The sequence below is a fragment of the Elgaria multicarinata genome, chromosome 9 (genome assembly GCF_023053635.1).
Source record: "Elgaria multicarinata webbii isolate HBS135686 ecotype San Diego chromosome 9, rElgMul1.1.pri, whole genome shotgun sequence".
NCBI lineage: Eukaryota > Metazoa > Chordata > Lepidosauria > Squamata > Anguidae > Elgaria > Elgaria multicarinata.
In genome coordinates this window covers 84,891,751-84,914,287 of record NC_086179.1, presented here as the reverse complement: position 1 = coordinate 84,914,287, position 22,537 = coordinate 84,891,751, and the positions used below count along the sequence as shown (strand labels likewise).

The window sequence follows — 22,537 nt, the reverse complement described above, 5'->3', positions numbered from 1 at the left end:
CCTTTGTCAGGCTAATATAGTAAATAGTTTTAGAGGGTTTAATACAGGCCTGTCATACATGATGTCACTAATAATACCAAATCATCCTTTTTTTAAAAAAAGGTGTGAGGACTACCCCTTCCCCCCACATATTTCTTCAAAAGTTGTAGTAGCACAGTTCCTGGCCATAGTGATGTTCTTAATCACTGTGTCATCTAAGCTATAAAGATACCATCAATATAATATGGGGATATCCATTTGAATGTACTGGAGTGGTACTGTTGCTTACTTTGGACTTGACTGGTGGCACGCTTGGCAAAAAAGGAGTGCTGCTCTTGGTGAACCGTTTAATTAATCATCTCAATTTGCTGTTTAGTTTTATTTCAGAATTCTTTGATTAAGGGCCACTTCTGCCATTAAGGATGATTAAGTGATAGAAATGGCCAAGGCACTCAAGTCCTTTCCAGCATTTGGGGCCAAGTAGCTTAATGATATAGGGTCAGCAGGTTGTATACCAACAGCCAAGGATCTTACATTGGCTTAATTTTAGTGTGAACATACTGAGAGTTTTGCTTTGCTTGACCATACTTTGGGCCAACTAGTACCATCCATCTGCACACCCGGGTCTTTTCCTAAGTTTTACTTGTATGCAACATCTGTTCTGTGACTATATTTTTTAAAGGTAGAATTTCTTAAGTTCGGTGAAGGGTTTGTGGTCTTTGGTTCCTGAGGAAACTTAATTTGGCCTCAGGAAGTGCTATCAAACTTTCATTAAGACATGTTGAGAAAGAAGATTGCTTACACCTCCACAAGTAAGGGAGGGAGGAAATATGTTTTCAACTTGTTAAAATGTTCTTTAAAAAGATTCTATACCTTTTAAGAAAATACCAAGATAGAACATACATGCAATATGTGAGTGTAACCATAAGGATGAATCCTTCACTTCTTGATGGCACCAACTTTAGCTTGGATACTCAATTTTTATAAAGAATTCATTCAGACCTGGTGTCACCACATGGCAGTTGCTGGAGTTCCAGCGACCCGGAACAGTCCACCACCTGGCACTCAGTGTCTGATGGCCACACAGTCACCATTTAAATTTCCCACAAAGCCTGTAATGTAGTGTTGATCCAGGGCATTGTGGGAAATTAAAATGATGGCTGCCTACCATTCATTGGAGGACCAATCTTTGCTTTTGGACTGAGCTACTAGGAACGAAAATCTTTAAAAAGAAAAAGAAACCTATTAAAAGAACGGTTCAATTTCACTTCATTAGTTCAACTAGATTAAAACAATGGTTCTATTCATATGCAGATTTAGTAATATAAAATTCATGGTTCATCAGCTAATATTCATTTACACGTGACAGCCCCAATTTTATGCTTCTCGTACTATATGATAAAATATTGTGACATAGTAGAGGGGATGGAAGAACAATCCAATTTCTTTCATATCTTTTTTTTCTGTTTCAGCAAGCTTTTTCTCTCCCCCCCCCCCTTTTGCATCTCTGTAATGTCTCCTTTGGGAAATTACTCATTGGGCCTAGGTCTTTTCTATTAAAGCAATTGTACTCATTGTTGAAATTACCTTTGCAAAAATTACTGTGTGAAGTGCCTGGTAAATTACTTGCTATATTGTGGCTGCCTTAAGGAGAAAACAAATATATCATGTAGGTTCTTCAACTATAGCTGTGTCCAGAAGCAGGATGCCTTGCTATTTTTCTCTCCTCCTGAGGTCCTCTTTTTATAAAGATACGTTCATCGTCTCATTAAACCTTGGTTCAATAACTTGGCATCTCAAGGGTTTAATTTTGCTTCAGGATTGAAAAGGGGGCATAAAAAACATATGGTATCTTTTTCTTTTTCTCTTTGACATTTGAAAGTTTGAATGACATTTTGATTAGTTGCTCTGCTTCAGGCTCAGTTCTCACAGTCAGCAGGTGAGGAGATGAACCTGTTTCTGGGTTACATCATTTCAGCTGCAGGTGGGGGCTGGAAAGATTGAGTTGAGTGCTCTTCCATACAAAAGAAACCTCCCTCTTTATCAGGGGTGCAGAATCTCTTTCAGTCCAAGGGCCAAATTCCATTTCGGTGAACCTCTGGAGTGGCTGCATTCCAGTAGTGGGCAGAGCCAAAGGGGCATGGCCAAAATGGCAGCATATTTTATTGTAACGTTCTTACTGTCACTAATTAAGGAGAGGTATTTCACTATTTTAATGGGCAAAAGCTGTGCAAAAGCCTGGAGACCACCGAATGATGTTGGGGAAAGGGGGTGAGGCTGGAGGAAGGTGGCCTTCTGGGGAATTCCTGAAGGCCTCCAGGCCTGAGATTCTGCACCCCTTCTTTACATAGAAAACATAGAAACCCTAGTCTTCTGTGTTGAGGCCTTATTTATTTGGAGGAACACTCAATCATTTGAGCCCCCATCTGCAGTCCTGAGGGGTGAACCACCCAGAGAGCTCTGGCTATTTGGCGGTATAGAAATGTAATAAATAAATAAATCAATATAGCCAAAATCCAAGTTTGCTTCCTCATGTGCTGTGTGAGAGAATTAAGCCACTGCCCCATATCCACATTCCTATTGGGCTCTGGCAGGTTTGTACCTTCAGGACCGTGTGACCAGGAGTGCCATGTAGAGAGTGCCAGGGGTTGGGTGGAGAACGGTATTTTCTATCTTCATTTCAGACCATATATAATTATTCTTTACGAGCATGTATATCCTTGTTTGGTGGAAGTATAAAAGTTTTTTAACCACAGTCCTCTTTGTTTTCTACTTTTAAACTTGCATGTATTCAAGAGCCTAGCCTTTAGACAGAGCTAAGGATCTCTTTCTCTCCTCCCCACTTGAAATGGGGGTAACTGGTGCAGACATGATAGTAGAGCTTGAATTAAGTGCGGTTAAGGGACTAGGAGCAGGCTGGGGGATCTCATGCTTCTTTCCTCAGCCCTCTGCTGTGTGGCACCACCACCACCAGCAGCGTTAACCAGAATGTATAGGTCCATGTGGCATTTAGAAGCAAGTGGATTAACGGTGGTGGGGACGTATCGCGTGGGCTGGGGCAAACTACTCAGTTTGTTCTGACCTTAATAATTGTGTTCTAAAGTCCATATTTGAAGCAGTACTCTTAGCAAATTACTGTAACCTTTTGTAAACAATATTTCAGCATCCCTGGTGTCTGTTCCAAGCAATATTTTTAGGGCCTTTAGTTTTTGTTTTTTCTCCCTAAATATTTGTTTTAGAGTACATCTGCAGAGCTCATCTAGCCAGAAGGGTTTGGATTTGTCATTCAAAAACGAAGCTTCTTTCTGCCAACTCTTGGAAACAGCACATAACCTTAGCAACCAGCTGGAGTAGAAACCGGGCAGAAAGCATTCCTTTTGTTTGTTGGTTGGTTTCATGCAAGACTAAATAATTCTTCATATTTCAGTCCATGAAATGCAATTGGAATGTCAATAGCCGATAAGATAGTCCTCAGCTGATAATGGGAATTGACTTTTGCTGTCCAGCCTTGATGGATTGTTGAGCTGAACAAGGTGTTCAGCTGTGAGCGGAGGAATTCTCATGGGTTGTTTGTGGTGTTTGGGAGAGTGGGAGTGAAGGTCTGTCTGAAATGGTCCTTGAAAGCAATTTGAAAAAAATGAATATGAACCATGGCAAATTCCATCCTGATGCACTTGATGTTGAGACAATTATTGCACTGCAGGATTTCTCTTCCTGTGTTTGAGTGTGTGCCTATGTCCTCCTTGGTTTTAAATCTGTTTTCCTATTGATGGCAATAGCAGTAGCCTACTTACATTTTAATGTCTCTCCTCCTTCCACCCTCACTTCTTTCTGTTAGTATGATGTTCAGATTTGTATTTAAATGTATACTACCGTATCTGATCGTCATTTTTTTTTAACTAAACAGGTTTCCACTTGTTAAAAAGCACCTGCTCTGGGTTCTAGCAAATGTGTTTCCTTTTACTTGTTTTAAGGGAGGTGCATCCTTTTGCTACCCCCCCTCTCTTTTTCTTAGCTGTCTTTTCCTTTTACTGCATCGTGACATCTTGCATATTAGTTGGATTTTCAATGGCATGTGAACTCTTTCCCCCACTTATGCTTTCTGCACCGGTTTGTTGTCTCTTATTGTTGTGTTGTGTTGAAGCAGCCGGGGGTGGGGGGACATTTTGCCAGGACTCCATACCTAGCTGTTCCTGCCCATTCTCACAACTGTCTAATCTGCCCATTAAAACAACAACAACTCTTGATGAGATTATTTTTCCTATTTGCTATGTGTACATGGAATTCCCTGGATGCAAGCTGGACTTAGAGCATGCAGTAATGCTGCTTTGTACTGTATTGCTCACACAAGACAAGTTGGTAGGTCATTTGGAACAGGTCAGTACTTTCTAAACTCTGCACCTCAAGAGACATGCTAAATTACATTACTAAAAGCTCTTGTGAAGTCAACTTACAATTACTGGAGTCTGGCTACTGTGACTGGGCATGACTGCCTGGTTTTGCCTCTTTCCAATCAGACTTTGGGCATGGCTAGACAGGGCGATATCCTGGGGATCGCCCTGGGATCATCCCTGTGCATCCACATGATGCACAAGGGATCCAGGGGGCAGGGAGGGATGGTCCCTCCCTTTCCCCAGGATATGTCCCTACCCTTCTATCCCGACTTTTCCCATGGTCCTGGGATGATCCTGAGACTGCAGGACGTGTGGCCTGGCACCCCGTTTTCATCCTGGCTCCTCATGAGTAACCGGGAGCTCTGTGCCCATCAGGGATGGGGTGGGGGGAGCGGGAATATATATAAAAACTTACTTTTTTGGGTGGAGTGGTCCTGTGATCTTTTCCGATAAAAACCACACAAAATGGTGGGCGCGACGTCCTCTTCCCCCCAGGACGTTGCGCGCCGCATCTAGACACCCTGTGACGGTCCCGGAAGCATCTAGGTCCGGGATCGTCCCACCTGCCTCCCTCTCCACCGTATGGTGTAGACATGTCCTTTGTGTGGCCAATAGTTCTCCTGTGTCTCTGCATCTTTTTTTGATTGAATAATTCAGCCATCTAGCTGAACTAGGGACATAGGAAGCTGCCGGGTGTTCATTCAAACCTCAGTGTCCATTCAGCCTAGTAATATCAATACTGACTGACAGTTGCTCTCCAGGGTTTCTGGCAAGGTTCTTTCCTTGCCCTACTTGAAGAATCCGGGATGTGAACCTGGGATTTTCTTCATACAAAGCATGTGCTCCACCACTGAGCTGCATCCTCTCCCAATACAAGCAGAATTGCCCTCACTCAAAGGAGGCTGCCCTTGCATCTTTGCCTCAGTCATTGTTTGGACTACTCCCCATGAGGAGATTGGAAGAGGGTTTCTAATTGGGGGGAGGAGGAGGAGGAATTCATTTCCCCTGCTCTCCAGTTAGTTGCATGAGTGAAGTGTTGTATTTGTAATCCCCCCCCAAATAGATTCTTTGAATAAATAAATAAATGTGTGCCTCACATTTTAATCCACTTATACTGGGATAGATGTGGTGCTTAAGGCTACTACTTCTCTACCCAACTAGGAGAGAGGGACTGCACCGAACCAAAGTCAAAGTTACTTCTCATTGTGGGAGGGACATTGGGATCATATTACACCAGTGACCTGAAGTTTAGACCCTTATTAACTTCTAGGTGCTGTACTTGTGTTAGCCTATAATGGACTAAAATAGCATGGCACCAGTCTGTGCAGAGGCCACTTCCACACCTTTGTTCCATCACAACCTTTAATATCGACTAGGAAGTGTACCTTATATGTGAATCCTATTCAGGCATGATGAAAAGTAGATGTTTCAGCACATGGGCGGTTATGGGGCTGTACCAAATTACTCCTACGTTGGTAGAGAGAAGGCCTTCACGCGAGCCAGAAGCTTAATAGTGCAGGATACTGACTCACATGGAAGATGACTACTTTAGGTAACTACTTTTAAGCATATAGTTCATTTTAATTCAAGCTGACTGTTGGTGGCCCTTGGCCAAGGAGAGGCTTGAATATTTCTACCTGTTCTGAGCCTTTGAGTGGGAGAGGCTGTAGCCCAATAAATGGGAATTCCCACATGGTACATGCGTATTTTTATTGTATGGCTCAATAAGCAATTGCTGATGCATTTTGATGCATTTTCTTTAGCAGAGATCTGTACAGTCTTCAAAATCAAACTGTTAGTGGTGTTAAGTAAGTGAGTACCTAATATCTTTCTATTTTTTATCCTTGGGACTATGGCTTTTTATTGTGCATGTGGGTTTCAGAGGGTGAACAGTCCTGTTATTTCAATTGCAGGGAGGCTGCAAACGTATCCTTCATGCTCTTAAGAAGCAGCTACTGCTTGTGGAATGTTACAATTCTGATCTGTCTGCTTCTTTTTTTAGCATGGCTTGGTTCATTCATGTTGATTACTACTACTTGCCTTTCAAGATTCCGCTGCCCTAACTTTGGAAAGTGGGTTACAGAAAGAGGCATATGTCATTAGTTAAATGCAAGAAGCTTTTCTTCTATAATTCAAAGGTTATTGTTAATATTCAAGCCTGCTTTGTTGCAGGTGGGATGATGGGGCTTCCTTTAATTACAAGATAGATTTTTGAAAAATGGTTAGGAATGTACTACTGGAAAATGACAGATATTTAGATAAACCCAGAATGTTAGATTATGTCAATATAATCTGTCAATATACTGTATACTGGCATGATAAAAGGAGTTCAATGGCTTTCAGCATTAAGAATGAATCTCACAGTGTTGGATACTAAATTCTCAGCTAGAGATGGATGAATCCGTCTATTTATGGACTGTGTCAGCTTCACATGCATTCCATCATAAGTCTGCTCTGTCCAATTTCTGCATGAGTTTGTGAATTAAAGAAAAAACCTGCACACAAATTCACATTTATTTTCATATGCAACTATCTCTAATATACGCATTGGGATGCAGCTTTTCCTGATGTATGCATTTTTGATAGCAGTTTTAAAACCATCACAAAATTTTAAAAAGTGCACAGTCCAATGGATAACTATGTTCTGACATACTAGTATGGGAGATGAAAATTAGGTTGGTTCACTTAAAAAATGTGGATGAAATGAATTTCTTACCCATCCCTATTCTCAGTGCCAACCAGTTGTAAATTATCTCTCATCCTAACCTACATCATAGGGTTGTTGTGAGGATAAAAAAGGGGGACCAAAATGTGGTAGGAACTAATTCATATCTTTGCTTGTCCATGGAGTCTACTGGGTGGGCTCTAGGTAAATTTCAACCTTTGTTGCTCATCTATAAAGTTGAAAAAATAGTGATTCATCTAATAGGTTTATGGTGCAGATAAATGGGATGATTGTAAAGCACTTTGACAACGGGGTGGCTGGGTATGAGGCACTGTGTCTGCTGATGCAGCTGAGGTTACTTAGGTTGTAGATGACATTTAAGGATTAGATGGATAGTTTCCATTAGTTTAGATGTGTGAGAAGGTTTGAAGAGGGTTTGACCTTCATTAAGGAAATGAAAGCTAGGATGTGCCAGATTTTTCTTCCTGCCTGAACTGCTGCTTTAGCTTTATGCTGTATCTGTATTTATAGTAAATGTTCTGTCACCTAGGCTGATATGTACTAGGCCTAATCCTTAATAATTTACAGTATTTCAGCTGTACAGGGAATTTCAGACACTAAATCAACTGGTGGGTCACGACCCAAAAGTGGGTCGTGAGATCAGTCCAGACGGGTCATGGCATAACTGTTGCCACCATATTGGGCAATTGTGAAAGTGGGCCCCATGTTGCAGATTGGGTGTCCGAGGTGGGTTTCAACCAGTTGGCGTCCACTGCACTCAGGATCATCTATATCTCTGGCCAGCTCAACATTCTATACATTGACTGATAGTTGTTGTATACAAACAATTGTATGGAATCTTTGTAGCAGTTAAGCACTTTGTAGTAGTTAAGGCACAAATCCCTTTCTCTTTAAAAATACCCCCACCTGAATAATGGTGTTAAGCTGCTGTTTAATGTTTAAACCAGATGGAAAATGATCACAGCAAGTACTCTTAAAATAGTGTGTGTATTTTGTAGTTTTGAATATATTGATGAATAGTCTTTTGAACCATGCTCTGAATTTTGATGGCCCATATCTCACTGAAATCATATAGTCCATGACTATATGACTACTTTGCCCCTGACTACTGAGAGCCAGAATTGCAGCCTTGCCATAAAACCCATGGTCTGTGACAAAGAAACCCACAGTTGTTAGAGTTACTGAAAATGTTGTGGCAGCACAAATGCAAAGGTTTGTGTGTGGTTTTACATTGTGTATGCTTTGCACAATTTGGACTTTTATGGAATTAAAAGGAATATTTTGGCAAAGACTGAGGAAAGGAAGAAAACAGGTATGTGCACCCAGGAAGTAAGTACCATGGGAATAGCTTATATGTGAAATAAAAATGTATGCAAAGGGAAGGTGAGTGGTACAAAATACAGAACTTCTATTCCTTGACTATAAGAAGCTGTGCAAATGAATGATGTTTCTGGTTTTTTTTTAATCAGGTTAAAATATTTTCAAATTGTACCGTTCATGAGGACTAGAAGGTTCCATTTTTTAAAACAAAACAAAATGAAAATAGAGATCCTAAGAAAGACAAATTCTGTCTCGGGGCATCATATTAAGACATATGGCATTTGTATAGTCCTGACAGGTACTGTATGCTTTACTTTTGCTTTGGTTTATATTGGTAGGCCTTCTGTTTGGTTGTTCAACTGAAATACAGCTGTGAAATGAATATCAGCCCTCAAGTCCTGAGATATTAACCACTGCTATATAGTAATCTCTTTTTTAAGGGATAACTATATATTTCATGCAAACACATATAGCAGACCTCTGATACCATGTTGAGATTCCTACACACACCTGTGTAACATGTTTTGTTAGCCCATAAGAAAAATGCTGAGATGTTTCCTTCCCTACTTTCCCCGTAGTTCAGTGTCACTAAAGTGTGTGACTCTGACCGGTGCCAGATTATTTGGAACTCTTCACGTCCGCATGCTTACTGCTTGCCAGTATTCACCAGTAGCTTTGGTAAATGACCGAGGGTTCTGGTGATGGGAACACTCAGTGTAAGCTGTGCTTGATGTCTGTGGTAATAGTACTCCTTAATGTTTACATTGATGCATTTACCTGCATGTGCGTGAACAAAGAGTTGGAGGTAACATAAAAGTAACTGGTTTCTCAGCACGTACAATTTGCATATTGAGGAAGCTGTGGTATGTAATGTGATTTCCCCCACATGCCTTGATGTGTGAAAGTCCTTAGACAAGTTGCTTAATCTCTGCTCCAAAGTTCATTATCTCTAAGTGGGAAGATCTCCTAGTTGGTTCAATGGGCTTTTGATTAGGTGCTTTTAATCTCCTTGTTCTTGTTCTCTCTGTTCTGATGGAGATAATGGCACATATCTACATGCTAGATGTGTGCTGAGGTTACGGGCACAGATGTATGCGAGCCTCTTGGAGCAAGCTGTATAAATGCCAAGTGAAGTTTACAAGAATACTCCTAACAACGTTACTGTATTATAGTGATTCAATGTAATAATATACTGTGGGAGGAAGATTCATGTTGGCTCCAGTACTAAAATAGCAAAGATGTCATTTAAAAAACAAACAAATGTCTTGATATATATTCCTTCTCTAAAATATCCCTTTTCAGGTTAAGACAGTGGTCCAAAATCTTGCAAAGGAAGGTTTTAAATGTGGGGTTTTAAATGTTTTTCTCTTTGACCATTTTACCTTAACCTGAAGAAAAGTTCGTTGAAACTCTAAGTTATGAATTTGAAGTAGGTTTGTTCTTCTGGGTTTCCATTTCCGACAAGAATTTGGTCTCATAGAAAGATGCCATCTGGACTTACTTTGTGCAATGGTATCATAGTTTAGTGAACAGTTGTCTGAATTCCCTAAGATTTTGAGGATGAAACAGCCATATGTTTACAGTATAAAATGGGAAAACTCAGCATACTTACTTAATGCCAATGACTGAATACACTTCTACAATAGGTTCTAAATTCCAAAAATGGTACCACCTTCAGGGCTGGCTGTTTATACAGACACTAGTGAACACAGTTTGTGAAATGGTATGACATCTTGTACATACGTTGGCTTGATTCCCCACCCTGCTTTAGTAACTGAGATGTTGGCGTCTTGCTGTACTTCACTAAGCGTTAGGCTCTAAAAAGCAAGAATGTAAGCTGATGGATTAGGCAAAGTTCAGTGGCTGCAAATACTTTGGGAGGGGGGAGGTTAATCCTTCATTTAGCTAAATGAATGAAGCTACATGAGTTGAATTTCAGCACGGCAGGTTTCTTGAGTGCTGCCATTGGGCCATCCGTCTTGTTTGTTTGAAGGGCTCTTCAACAAGCAAAATGGAACTGCTGCTTCACTTGAGCTTCCTTTGTGTCCTGGCCTGGAAATGTACTGATGTAATCAGCTCAGGACTACACTTTTCTGCCGCTTTTAATACGCAGGTGCAGAGAGTTCAGCATATGTCAGGAGAAAAATAGAACAAGGGGAGAGGAACGAAAATCGGAATAGGATGTGGCATTTATGAATGGAAAATAAGAAGGAAGATGTATGTAAAGGACGGATTTTGAAGAGCTTAAATGCACAATGTACAGTCTCATGTAATTTTATCTATCAATGGACAATAACATTTCAGTCTAGATAGGTGGTTGATGATTATTCTAATATGCGACATTCAAACATTCAAACAAATTCAACATTCAAACAAAGCTACAGCCTGCACATATAAATGTAGACTAGCCTTTTCCCTAACATGCTAGTTTCATTGTGTATATTTGTAGAAGGGCATGTAAATACTTTATCTACTACCAACCAACCAGTGGCCCAAAATGGCTCTGCCCAGGAAAAGCTGCAACACTTGCCTTTCTTAATAGAATGTGCTTCAGCCAATGTTTGGAGAGAAGGCAGCAAGAAGGCTCTGGTGGTTTAGGAAAGCACTGCAGGAACTGGTGTGTGTGTGTGTGTGTGCGCTCGTGAGTGAGTGTGCTTTTGGATTTGTATGCATAAATAATGTCATGGAGTGGGGTTCCAAACTGTACCCATCAGGAACATAGGAAGCTGCCTTGGGCATGGCTAGACCTACCTGCGGAGGAGCTCCGTGCAGAGTTCCTGGCTCCTCGCAGTTTCTCGCGATTAGCTGGGATGAAACCGTGATGGCGGGCCACACGGCCTGCGGTCTTGGGATCATCCCAAAAACGCAGTTAAAATTAATGGGTAGGGCGATATCCCGGGGAAAGGGAGGGATCACCCCTCCCTGCTCCCGGGATCCCCTGTGCATCATGTGGACACACAGGGATGATCCCGGGGCAATCCCCAGGATATCGCCCTGTCTAGATATGCCCTTATACTCCATCAGACTATTTGTCTGTGTAGCCCAATATTGCCCAGTTGATTGGCAGTGGCTCTGCAGGCAGAGGTCTTTCAAATCGCCTGCCACTTGATCCTTTTAACCACTGGTCCATGGACCTGCCCTGCCGAGGTTTTCCATCCAACCTGCAGAGACTTGGGCTCCCTCTCTGGCTTGAACTCCCTCCGCCTCTTGGTCTGCAGGCTTCAGGAGGAAATCCCTTTGTTAACTCCAGTCTGTGATCAGATGCCAGCAGAGGGTGCTAAGCTTATCCCTTGGCTGCACCGGGTGGGACAATTGAGGGAGGAAGGAAGTCTGTGGTGCACTTGGCTTGCAGTTTCAGGAGCCCTGCTCTTTCTTTACTCTCCCCCCCCCCCCTAACAAAGCAGGGAAGGCGAAGGATGAGGGAGACCAGCAGCGCTCTCGTCTGGTGCTTTCGGGAACTGCCTTGAGCCCTAGGCCCTATAAACAGTTGTTGCTCTGCCTCGAGAGATTGTTGCGGCATAGAAATTGTATTCCAAAACATCTGGAGGGTACTTGGGTGGGGAAGCCTGCAATAACAAGTGCACTTCTTGATTATTTTGAACCTTCAACTTCAGTTTAGGTTCTAAACAATAATAAGTGATATCATAGTTTGTTGTGATGTCTGTTTTTGACAAAATGGCTCAATTCAGACATTACACCAAACCATATTATGCTTCTCTGAAGTTGGCCTGGTGTGATGTCAAGAGTGAGCCAGTCTAATTTCAGTGAAGGACCACACTCGGAGCAAGGATGCTTCACTTGATCATATGGGGTGGTGGCTATGGAAAGGGAAGATCCTCTAGCTGCTCTGTCACAGTGATTCATCCTGAAAATGTAAATTAGTTCATGTTACTGAAGCGAATCCGATATTAGGTTTTGAAAGCCCTGAAATAATTTGCACTTGCGTGGTCATGATTTTATCCAAATGCATTTCCAAAATTGTAATGATCTAGACGGAAATATCTGTGCCATGTGAGCGATTATTTGATTATTCTAAATTGTGTGGGACGCCCACATGGGTACAAAAGGTTAGTTGTTGCAGAAGTTCACCCGCAACATGAGGAGGGCAATGAGAATGGCGAAGAGGAAGGCGGACCTGCCATGGTCATTTTCACCTCCCCCCTCGTGTGTTCAATAAATCCTGAAATGTAATGTCTGAATTTGTACCCTGTCATCTCTGTGGTGGTCTGGCCACTGCATTATATCTTACCTCCAAAACTGAAAACTTAACAAGAATGGCCTTAGAGGACATACAGGGCAGCTGCTGAAGCATCTGTGGTGCAAGCCTGTATAAATTGGTACTTTGGTTTGCTGCATGCTTAACAGTTTCCCTGGTTTTGCAGTCCCAGGCAGGCAATGCATGGTGGACCACTACGTATAGTTGTTGAGCTGAGTGCAGCTTGGTGAGTTTCATGTTGTGCATGCCTGTCTACTGAGACTGACATTTCTTTCTTAGTTTGGTATTTTTCCCTGGAAAGCTTTCAGGCTGCTAAGAGCAGGAGACACCTGGCTTACAATCCTAGAATCCCTTGTTATTCGCTGAAGCAACCCCATTGCAGCTAGCAGGACACAGCTCTGGAGCATGTGGCTTGTGGGTTTTGCTAAGACCTCCTTTCTCCTGTGATTGAACTTTCCATCTGACAGTTTTAGAAGGGAACAGATGTTCTACAAACCAGATGGTCTGTAACGGTGCATGCTTGTTGGAAAGAGGCCTTCTGATGCAGGAATGCATTCCTCCTCCCCGTACAAATGCTAGGTTTCCAAGTGACCCAGGCTCAACTTGGGCTGGCCTGGGTGAAGTACGTTTGTGGGTATCAGTGCTATTGCAGGGCAGAACCCGTATTTTTAACAAACTGAAATCAAGTAAAACTACCATTTGCAGATTGTTTTGGTTAGCTGTGGTTTCCAAAGGGCTGCAACGCATGTGTAACACTGTTGCTTCATTATTTTAGGTGTTTGCAGTAGCTACCCTGCAGAAAAGAGAAAATGATGAGTGATGCAAGTGAGATGCTGGCTGCAGCTTTGGAACAGATGGATGGCATTATTGCAGGTAGAACATTAACCATGTTTTGTCTTAATCTGTTCGATTGTCCTTTCATTCCTGGAGGGCAGAGGGCAGAGTTCTGGCCTAAGGTAGGCACCAGGTATTATGATTTTTTTTCTCTTCAGAGGGGATGCAAATCAAACTGAAAGAGCTCTTCATGGATTGTATGCAAACAAAGCCATCTACTTGCTTGAAGCTCTGTTCTTAACCTTCATCATCTGCTTCTCAAAGCCACTGAGTAATGTGGCTCTACGTTTGCAATCTGCTTATTAGAGGCAGGAGGGCATTTTTCCAAATATAGATTAACGTTAAGTGTGTTTGTATGTTTGTGTGTGTGTAGATTTGTGTTTGTGTGTGCACGCATGCTAGAAGAATGTTCGAGAGGGAAAGGGCAAATATTAGCAACCTGGACCAAGTTCACACAAAGCAGTAGATGAGGTGGTAAAATTATTCCTGGACAATAGCACAAACTGCAGGGGTGTGATTGATGGTTGAACATCTTCTCTGTGCGGGTGGGGGTGGCATATGTGTGAAAACTATCCTTGGTTTCTGTGGACAGGGAGTTTAAAAAAATGTTTTAAGTAGCCTTCTGCTGTGGTTTTTCTTCTCTCTCCCCACCCCCTCAGAGTGATATAGTCCAGGAACAACTTCTCCTCAGTGTTTTGTGAGAACTAAGCCTTGACTGCTCTGTTTCTTCCCCATTCCCAAAAGAGATGTTGGAGGAATGGAATTCCGGCCAAGCACTCTTAACATTTTGGTTTCATTGCATGCCAAACCAAGCCGTGCAAACAGCTGTTTAAACTAGAGAAGTATTTCGAGTGGGTGCAGAAAAACTGAAGGTGCCGATTCTTCAGATTTGATACTTTGTTCCCCTTGCAATACACTTTCATAACTGGACAATAACATCTGCCTTCCTCTTCTCCACTCTCCCACAGCCATACCAAGTTTCTAAAGATTTGCATCATAAATACATATTACATGTGTTCAGCAAATGTGGAATGAAACTTCTTTCTGTGGTTGCATTTACATTGCTCTAAAGGAAGTTGGGGCCAGATTGATCTTGATAAGGCAATTAAGTACATAATGATAAAATGTCCAAATTCTCAACTATAGCGTAGAATCTTTTTTTTTTTTAAAAAAAAAACCTACCAGTGAATTAACTTACACAACTTATTAATAACTTTTAAGAGTTCTCTAACTTAAGTGGCTTTATTAAAAAAACACCAAAGGCTTAACTTCCATAATTTTTGTCACATCCTATTAACCTTGATAGTGGAATAGATGCTTCATGTCCAGAGAGAGAATACTTACGAATAATAGATATGAGATGTAACACAACCCAGGAGTCCTGTCTGCTTCATGCAGTGCTTGTGAGCATCCCATAGTCATCTGGACCAGAGTGGAAGCTGGGCCTGGTCCAACAGGGAAGTACTTATGTACATTATATCCAAACACTCTTAAATAATACTTTCAAAGATACATAACACAATCTTGTAAATAAGGCCACAAAAGTTACTAACCTTCAATGAATCAATTAATCGATGATAATGATGTAGACAGCTCTGTCCTTCCTCCAGCAGCTCATCATTTCTACATTGGGATCTGAGGAGGGGACTTTTACAGTCAACTTGCTTTCTATTCACAGAGGAGGGACAGAGCAGTCTGCCCACTGCCCACTCCCTTGTCTGCATGCGATGGCTACCTGGAGAGTGCTTAAATACAAGGCTGATGTAAGGATTGCAGAGCGAGATAGGCAGACAGTACTTTGAAGGGTGACGACCGGCATTCTGAAGCAGTGGAAATGGTTTGAACATACATCTGCTGCATTTTAAGGCATTCCTTTTCCAGACAGCAAATGTATGTTCAAAGCACTCCCAACACAGTTTATTTATTATTGCATTTATATCCCACCTTTTTTCCTGCAAGGAACCCAAGGCGGTGTACGTAATCCTCCTCCTCTCCACTTTATCCTCACAACAACCACCCTGTAATGTGGGTTGGGTTGAGAGTCTGTGACTGGCTCAAAAGTCACCCAGTGTGTTTCCATGGCCAAGTGGGGACTAGAACCCGGATTTCCCGACTCCCAGTCTGACACTCTAGCGGTTATAGCACAATCCTGTGCTTGCCTACTAAAAGGTCTCATTGACTTCAGTGAGACTTACTGCCAAATAAAGTGTGTATCTCTGTTTAGAAGAATTATAAACATGGTTTGGCTTTGTTTCATTGTTGAGTTTAGTATTTTTAGATTTCTGTTTCTAATTGTTTAGGTTTGAGAGTGGGTTTCCCTCTTCTGATTCTACCAAAAGGCTTATGAGAATGCTGAACATAGTCATTTATTTCGTTCAAAAAGTCTTTTAAGTGTCCTGAGCCTTTGAGGGCCAGGGCAGGATATCCATAAAAACAAATACAAATACAGCATGCAATTACATCAAATGAATGTTGCATTCATGCATCAAAGATGATCTTCTTCTTGTGGCATCTTAAAGACGAACAGATAGAGTGCACTTCACTAGATGCATGGTGGTACCTTCAGAAACTCACACACAGATGTATAGAGAAAACAATCGTAAAGAGTGGGATCTAGGGGTCACCTAACGAAAGAGGAACAGTGCTGCACACTTACCAGTTTGCTGCATAGAGTCCTGTGGCAGTTTTAAAAAGGGCTTTACGTGGAGATGGTTTCATGTGCACTCACCTGGACTTGCTTTCTTCTCTTGGTTCCCAGGCAACAGAGTTCTCATCATAGAGTTCTCAAGAGCTTGGCCCATCCCAGGTGTTCAGTCTTATTATTTTATTTTATTTTATTTAAAGCATTTTTATAGCACCACCTCACCATTTCTGGTATCGTGGCGCTTTACAATCGCATATACAGTAAAAAAAATTCCATTAAAAACCCTCAACCCACATTAAGATAATTCTATTAAAAACCCTCCTTGCAGAAACTGTAGCATCTGCTGATTAAAGCAGAGTTTTCTGTCTCCCATTCTCCCTCCTCTTTTCTCCCCTGGCATGACTATTTAAAGCGTTCTCTTATTGGCTGCTCATCTGTACAGCACATTGCCAGGCCACAAATATTGTGCTCTCTGGTTTGGAGGGTTAGGATATTGGCCCTGTGTGACTGTAGTCAGGCGTGGTTCTGCCAGTATGCGGGATTATGCAGCCGCGTCAGGTGGTGGAGCAGAGAGAGCGGTGAATTGTATTGCTCTTTGCCCACCGCGGCCTCCCTGCTGCCAGAGCCACAGCTGCCCACTTGCTCACTTATCCACTCGGCCTCCGTCACGTATTCGGTCAGCCAGCAGTCTGTCTGATGACTTGCTCCTGCCTGCTCAGCCGCTCTCCTCTTGTGCTCCAGCCGTGGTGCTCCTGCAAGAGATGGCCCCCTCCTCCCAACAACAGAAATGGAGGCACCACACAAGTTCCACAGAAAGGCAGCCCCAATCCTGGCCAGCCCTGCTTCTGCCTGGAATACGAGAGGGCAGCTTGCTGGTGCTTCCTCTGCACCAGCTGCAAAGGCAGGCAGGTAGGCAGGCATGGACTGAGCAGGGGTGAAAGGAGCCTTCACTGGGGTGGGCGGGTGAAGGTGACTACAGTGGGGGAGGAAGGGAGCAAGTGAGGGAGCCTCCGGCCAATTGGTACGCTGCCCGAGTGATCCAGTGAGCACAGTAAAATACCTTCAGCTGGGCCTGATTGTAGTATTTAAGCCATTAATACCACAGAATTAGCATTCAGTTAAATCATTATTATGTTGCAAAGGCTGCCTTGCAAACAACACGACCAGAGGCCTGCATCTAATTTATACACTTAGCATGAACAGCAGTTTGCATAAATTTTACAGAATGACTTCGAGTTCAAGCAGATCAGTCTTAAAATATACTGTTTCACATTAAACCAGATGGTAGAATTGCATATATAAAGCACATGTATATAATCCAGTTTATTGGATTTAATGTACAATGATTTAAAATAGCAAACTTGTTTAAGGCAATGGTAGTACACAGTCAATATGATGTAGAAAATACACAGTTAAGACCGTTGACACAAGAAGACCTGGGTTCAAACCCCCACTAAGCTATCAATTTTGGGCAAATAACACTCCCTCTCTTAATCTGACTCACACAGAGTAGAAAATGGGATAAACCCTTGGAAGAAGGAAAGCATACACGTGTGGTGATTACATGAATAAATAAACAGAGCATAAGAGGCATTTGACTTAGTGCCTCTAAAATTCGAGTATATTCAAAAGTCAGATACGTCTAATTATTTTTGTAGATTCCTAATCCTTTGAGTTTGTAGCAGCTCTTAACACTTTAAATCCTGTTTCCGCTTCCTCCACTATCACCTTGAACAAATCGTTTGTAAAAAAATTGTGGCTAATGCTGGACTTGAGGGCTTAAAATGAAAATGTTGTGCTTCCTAGGTTCCAAGGCTTTGGAATATTCCAACGGCATATTTGACTGCCAGTCCCCGACTTCTCCGTTCATGGGGAGCCTGCGAGCGTTGCACCTCGTGGAGGATTTGCGTGGCTTATTGGAGATGATGGAAGCGGATGAAAAAGAGGGATTGCGGTGCCAAGTCCCAGATTCGACAGCAGAAGTTCTGATTGAATGGCTACAGAGCCAAATGGTATGGCAGTGGTATGAATTACTTTGCACTAAAGAAAAATATTGATGGACTTCTTTGCTGGATTTGTCAATGTACTGTAATATTGTTAAATGCATACCAACCCCCCACCTTGTCATAAGGCAATTTCAGTTGACACCATTATGCTCTTTTGTGAAAGTGTTTTCAGCATTGCTTTTACAATGATACAAGACGAAGTTTTTTTTCTTTTACAGGGCATATTGAATTTTGTCAAAATCCTTCTTTCAAAATCCTTCTTATGCTTCTACTCGCTGACTGGGTTTGGACGACATGTTAACCAATGATGGGTTAAATAGTCAGCGGTTGGTTATTGTGTTGTCTGATAGGACTTTTTCACGCCACAGTTGGTTATTCAGCCGAAATAACCAACGCAAATAACCAATGCTGTGCAGATTTGATTATTTGAAGAAATGTTGGTTATTGTACTATGTGTCAGGCACCATTGCCTATTTCGGCACACACACAGTTGGTTATTTTCAGCAACTAGAGAGTCCCCTGGCAAGAGCTGCTGCTCTAGTCCATCCCATAGCTGATGGGATACCAGCAGGTGGCGTGAGGGGGGATGTGTCAATCAAACACAGTTGACTAATAGTCAACTCACCTTAATGCCGACCATGGTTGATTATAGTCATATTGTGTAGGGAGTACCCCCTCGATAATCAACCATGGAGTTGACTATTAAGACATGGCTGATTATTGTGCAGTCTGAATGCAACCACTGTTTGGAATGTGTTTACCATTGGCTCTGGGTAGTACTTTAGAGTGCTTAAGGTTCAATTCTATGCATGCTGGCTGGGGAATGCTGGTGGTTTTATGACTTTCTGGCTGGGGAATGCTGGTAGTTTTAGGACTTTTTACTGTCTAAACATACATAGGATTTCACCCTAAATTATGTTCCAGTATTGGTCCTGTTAACTTGGGTTTCAATTCACCTTATTGTTATTGTTCATACTATTTAAATAGGAAAGAATATTGGGTGGTATAGAAACGCAATAAATAAATAAATAAATTTTATATATGACCTTAGAATCCCAACCCATGTTGACCAAGGCCAGAGAGGTTGACGAATAGTAATGCTGTGCCAGAGTTTTGTGGAATTAATTTGATCTTTGGTGAGCAAGTTGCTATTTCAGGGTGAGAGGAACGCCTCCCAAAAGATGTTGTCTCTTGTAAATAAATAATTTTTTTTTTTTGTTGAATAAGGCACAGCACGATCCCTTCCCCCTCTCCTTGTGAGCAGGGACTATTTTCTCCTTTAAAGCCACAGTTATCACTGAACATTTTACCCCCTTTTTGTATGCTCTGTAATCATTGAAATTGGAGGTCCTTTTTGTAAAGGATGTGTGTGTGTGTGTGTGTGTGTGTCTGTGTGTGTGTGTGTGTGTGTGTGAAACAGCCATTCCTCCTGTTTGCCTTGACGCTATTGCACAATATTCTTGTAGCATATGAGTTAGTTTATTCCTCTTGGATGCAGCTGACCCAGGCTTTTCAGGTCAACCTAGGGAAATTGCATTGCCTCTTCTTAACTTTCAAACAACTCTGCCCAGCTATGGTTGTTAGGAATAAATAAACTATTTATTGAGGTACTGCTGTCTTCAGAATCTCTTTTCCACAAACCATCCATTTGGGCTACTGCCCATTTAATATTGCGTTAACATGAATTTAGAAATGTCGTTTTCATGCCACATATGCTATTTGTTTAAACAGATTTTTAAAATGGGCATTTAACCTAATTTTGGAATTATGATCTTGCATTGCCTATCCCTTATAACAACATAGTGTGCTAATTTAGTAAGAAGCAACATGCAACATCGCCCTTATAGTCTTGCTCAGTAAAAATGTGATAGGGCATCTCTGCAAAGCAAGACCTTGCAAGTTTTTAATAGATTGTTTTCCGATTGACTGAAGATGCCATCTACTGGAAGAAGGGTGCAATTTTAGCTCAGGCTCAGTGTTCAAATTCCCGTCTTAGTGAAGCTTGTAGGGGGTGCAAACATGGGTACTGATCAACATTCCTATTATACAAATAATAAAATTTATTTCTTACCCGCCTCTCCATTTTGATCGAGGTGGGGAACTACAGCAAATATAAAATACATAAAACTGAATTAAGAACATAATATACATTGTTTAAACATCCTAAAAACATTCTAAAAACATCCTAAAATTCCCCTAGATAGGCCTGCCGGATTTATTGAGTTCGACATGTTCCTCATCAGTGTGTCAGAATTGCAGAGATACATTTTTAGTGTCAAATTTGGAGAAATACTTTTTTGTATATGGGGCAGATAGTTTCTACGAGAATCCTATTCTTAGGGCTGCTTAACTATGTGGAGAGACATTCTTAAAAAGGAGGAGGAGTTGTTCATGTGACAACCCTCCCACCCCCCCCACTCCCTAGGGTCTGAAATGGCATACCTCAGACTCAAGTTTACCACTTCAGTGAAAATTAGGCCATCGGTTTGCCAGATCAATACAGATCAGGGTGCAGCATGCTTTAACAATTGTGTATAACACTAAACAAAATGGTCAGAAAAGTTGTACTTGTTTGGCATCTTTCTTTGCCAACCGTTAAAGGTGTAGGGGACTCTTCCCATATTGAAGCATAGTATGTCCAATTCCTGGGTTACATCCAATGCCAAACTAGCAGGCATCTGCTAGTGCAAGGGGACTTTCTCTCCTCCTTTTGCAGTTCTCTGCACCGCCTGAAAATCTGTTCCAAAGGGTTTCTTAGCCCCCAGAGCAGATTTTGATGGCACGGGGAAGGAAAAATGGTCCCCTCCCATTTCCCACGGATGGAGCTGTACCATTGGATACAACCTTAGGAGGTTGGCCAAAGGTGCCTAATAGACAGTTATATTTTCTATCAGTTTATGGTATGGATACTCTTTCCATACGCAGAACAAGCTCTAGTGTGCTTTGCTACTCATACCAAGTTTTGCTTTGCCTAAAGTTTGAAAGAAAACTGTTAATGTAACCATTCTTCAGTGTTGGTAATAAATACCACAGAAAACACACCCACCCTGGTGCCCCCTTCCATTCCTCCCTCAATGCTACTTATGCCACGACTTCCTAGTGTTTCTCTGTAGTGTTGCCTCTTTTCTTCAGATTCCATCTCAACCTTCCACTCCCCCATCCATGACAACTTTGGCTTAACCCTTTAGTTGTCTGCCTCAGCTGAAAGGAAAGGAAAGGAACCTCTCGTGCAAGCACTTTGAGTCGTTACTGACTCCTAGAGGGAAACCTGCTTTCGCTGACGTTTTCTTGGCAGACTTTGTAGCGGGGTGGTTTGCCATTGCCTTCCCCAGTCGTGGTTACCTTTCCCCCAGCTTGCTGGGTACTCATTTTACCGACCTCGGAAGGATGGAAGGCTGAGTCGACCTGAGCCGGCTACCTGAGAACCAGCTTCCGCTGGGATCAAACTCAGACCGTGGGGAGAGTTTCGGCTGCAGTAACTGCCGCTTACCACTCTGCGCCACACGAGGCTCTCTCAGCCGAAACAAAGTCTAAATAATGGGTAGCTGTATTTATGCCTATCTTTCCCCTGTTATCCTAGCCCCCCCTTCTCCTCTTTCTTTCCTCAGTGTTGTCTCCCCAGATCCAACATTTAGAGTATTAACTCCCCAGAGGAAGGGTCCTGCCTGTCTGTTGTTGTTGTTGTTTATGCTACTCTGCAAAGCAAACGGATGACATTATATAAGTTTTGAAGTAAAATTTATCTCATGGAAAAATACTGGTTAATTTGTTCTGTTTTCCTCATGAAAGTAAGAGAATTTAATAGACAATTTGCTGATAAAAGCTACTTTACAAGTTTAGCAGGTTTGGTAATCTTTTGGCAGCTGTAGGGTCATTTCAGCTCGGATTTAACTTTCCATTTAATCCAATTTAGCATGGATTTAAGTGTGTTAAGTAGCAATAAAATACCTATACTGAACATTGCATATTCTCCACAAGAGATTTGTAGCATTGAGGCGCCAAGCAAAATCACAGCATAGTATGATGATAATCATTCTAACAATATTCTTTCCTACCATACTGCCAGGGAGCCTTTGTGTGTTTGTATCAATTTGCTTTGCTTCAAGAGTTGCTTATTTTTGTTTCAGCGCTCAACTGTGGTTCTTCATCTTGCAACCATTTTTGGAAACGCTGAATGTGCAGGAAATGAATTTGGGTCACGGGAGACAAATTTCTCACTTCTCATTTTCAAAATGCATCCCACCCCCCTCAGTCTTCTGGTTCTGAATTGTGTTCTTATCGCTTCAGGTCTCCTCAGTCTTGCCTTTTGTATTACAGCATTTCTAAGACTAGGAAATTACCTCACCTATTCTTAGAATTTGCTTGTGCATATGAAAATGGACGTCATGGTAAATAAAATAAAATTCATTTCAGTTTGTCGCTTTTAAAACAAGGATTTTTTTTATTATTCAACAACAT

General features: G+C 41.9%; 1 protein-coding gene across 4 annotated transcripts in view; it reads left to right on the top strand.

The window, feature by feature from the left end:
* PPFIBP1 (PPFIA binding protein 1) overlaps positions 1-22,537 on the top strand; it is a 133,344-nt gene that overhangs the window by 58,094 nt on the left and 52,713 nt on the right. For all 4 annotated transcript variants that reach the window (XM_063134247.1, XM_063134244.1, XM_063134245.1 and 1 more), the window contains exons 2-3: positions 13,371-13,468; positions 17,880-18,085. In XM_063134247.1, coding sequence (XP_062990317.1) covers positions 13,405-13,468; positions 17,880-18,085 — 270 coding nt within the window. In that variant the 5' untranslated portion in view covers positions 13,371-13,404. The remainder of the gene's footprint in view (positions 1-13,370; positions 13,469-17,879; positions 18,086-22,537) is intronic.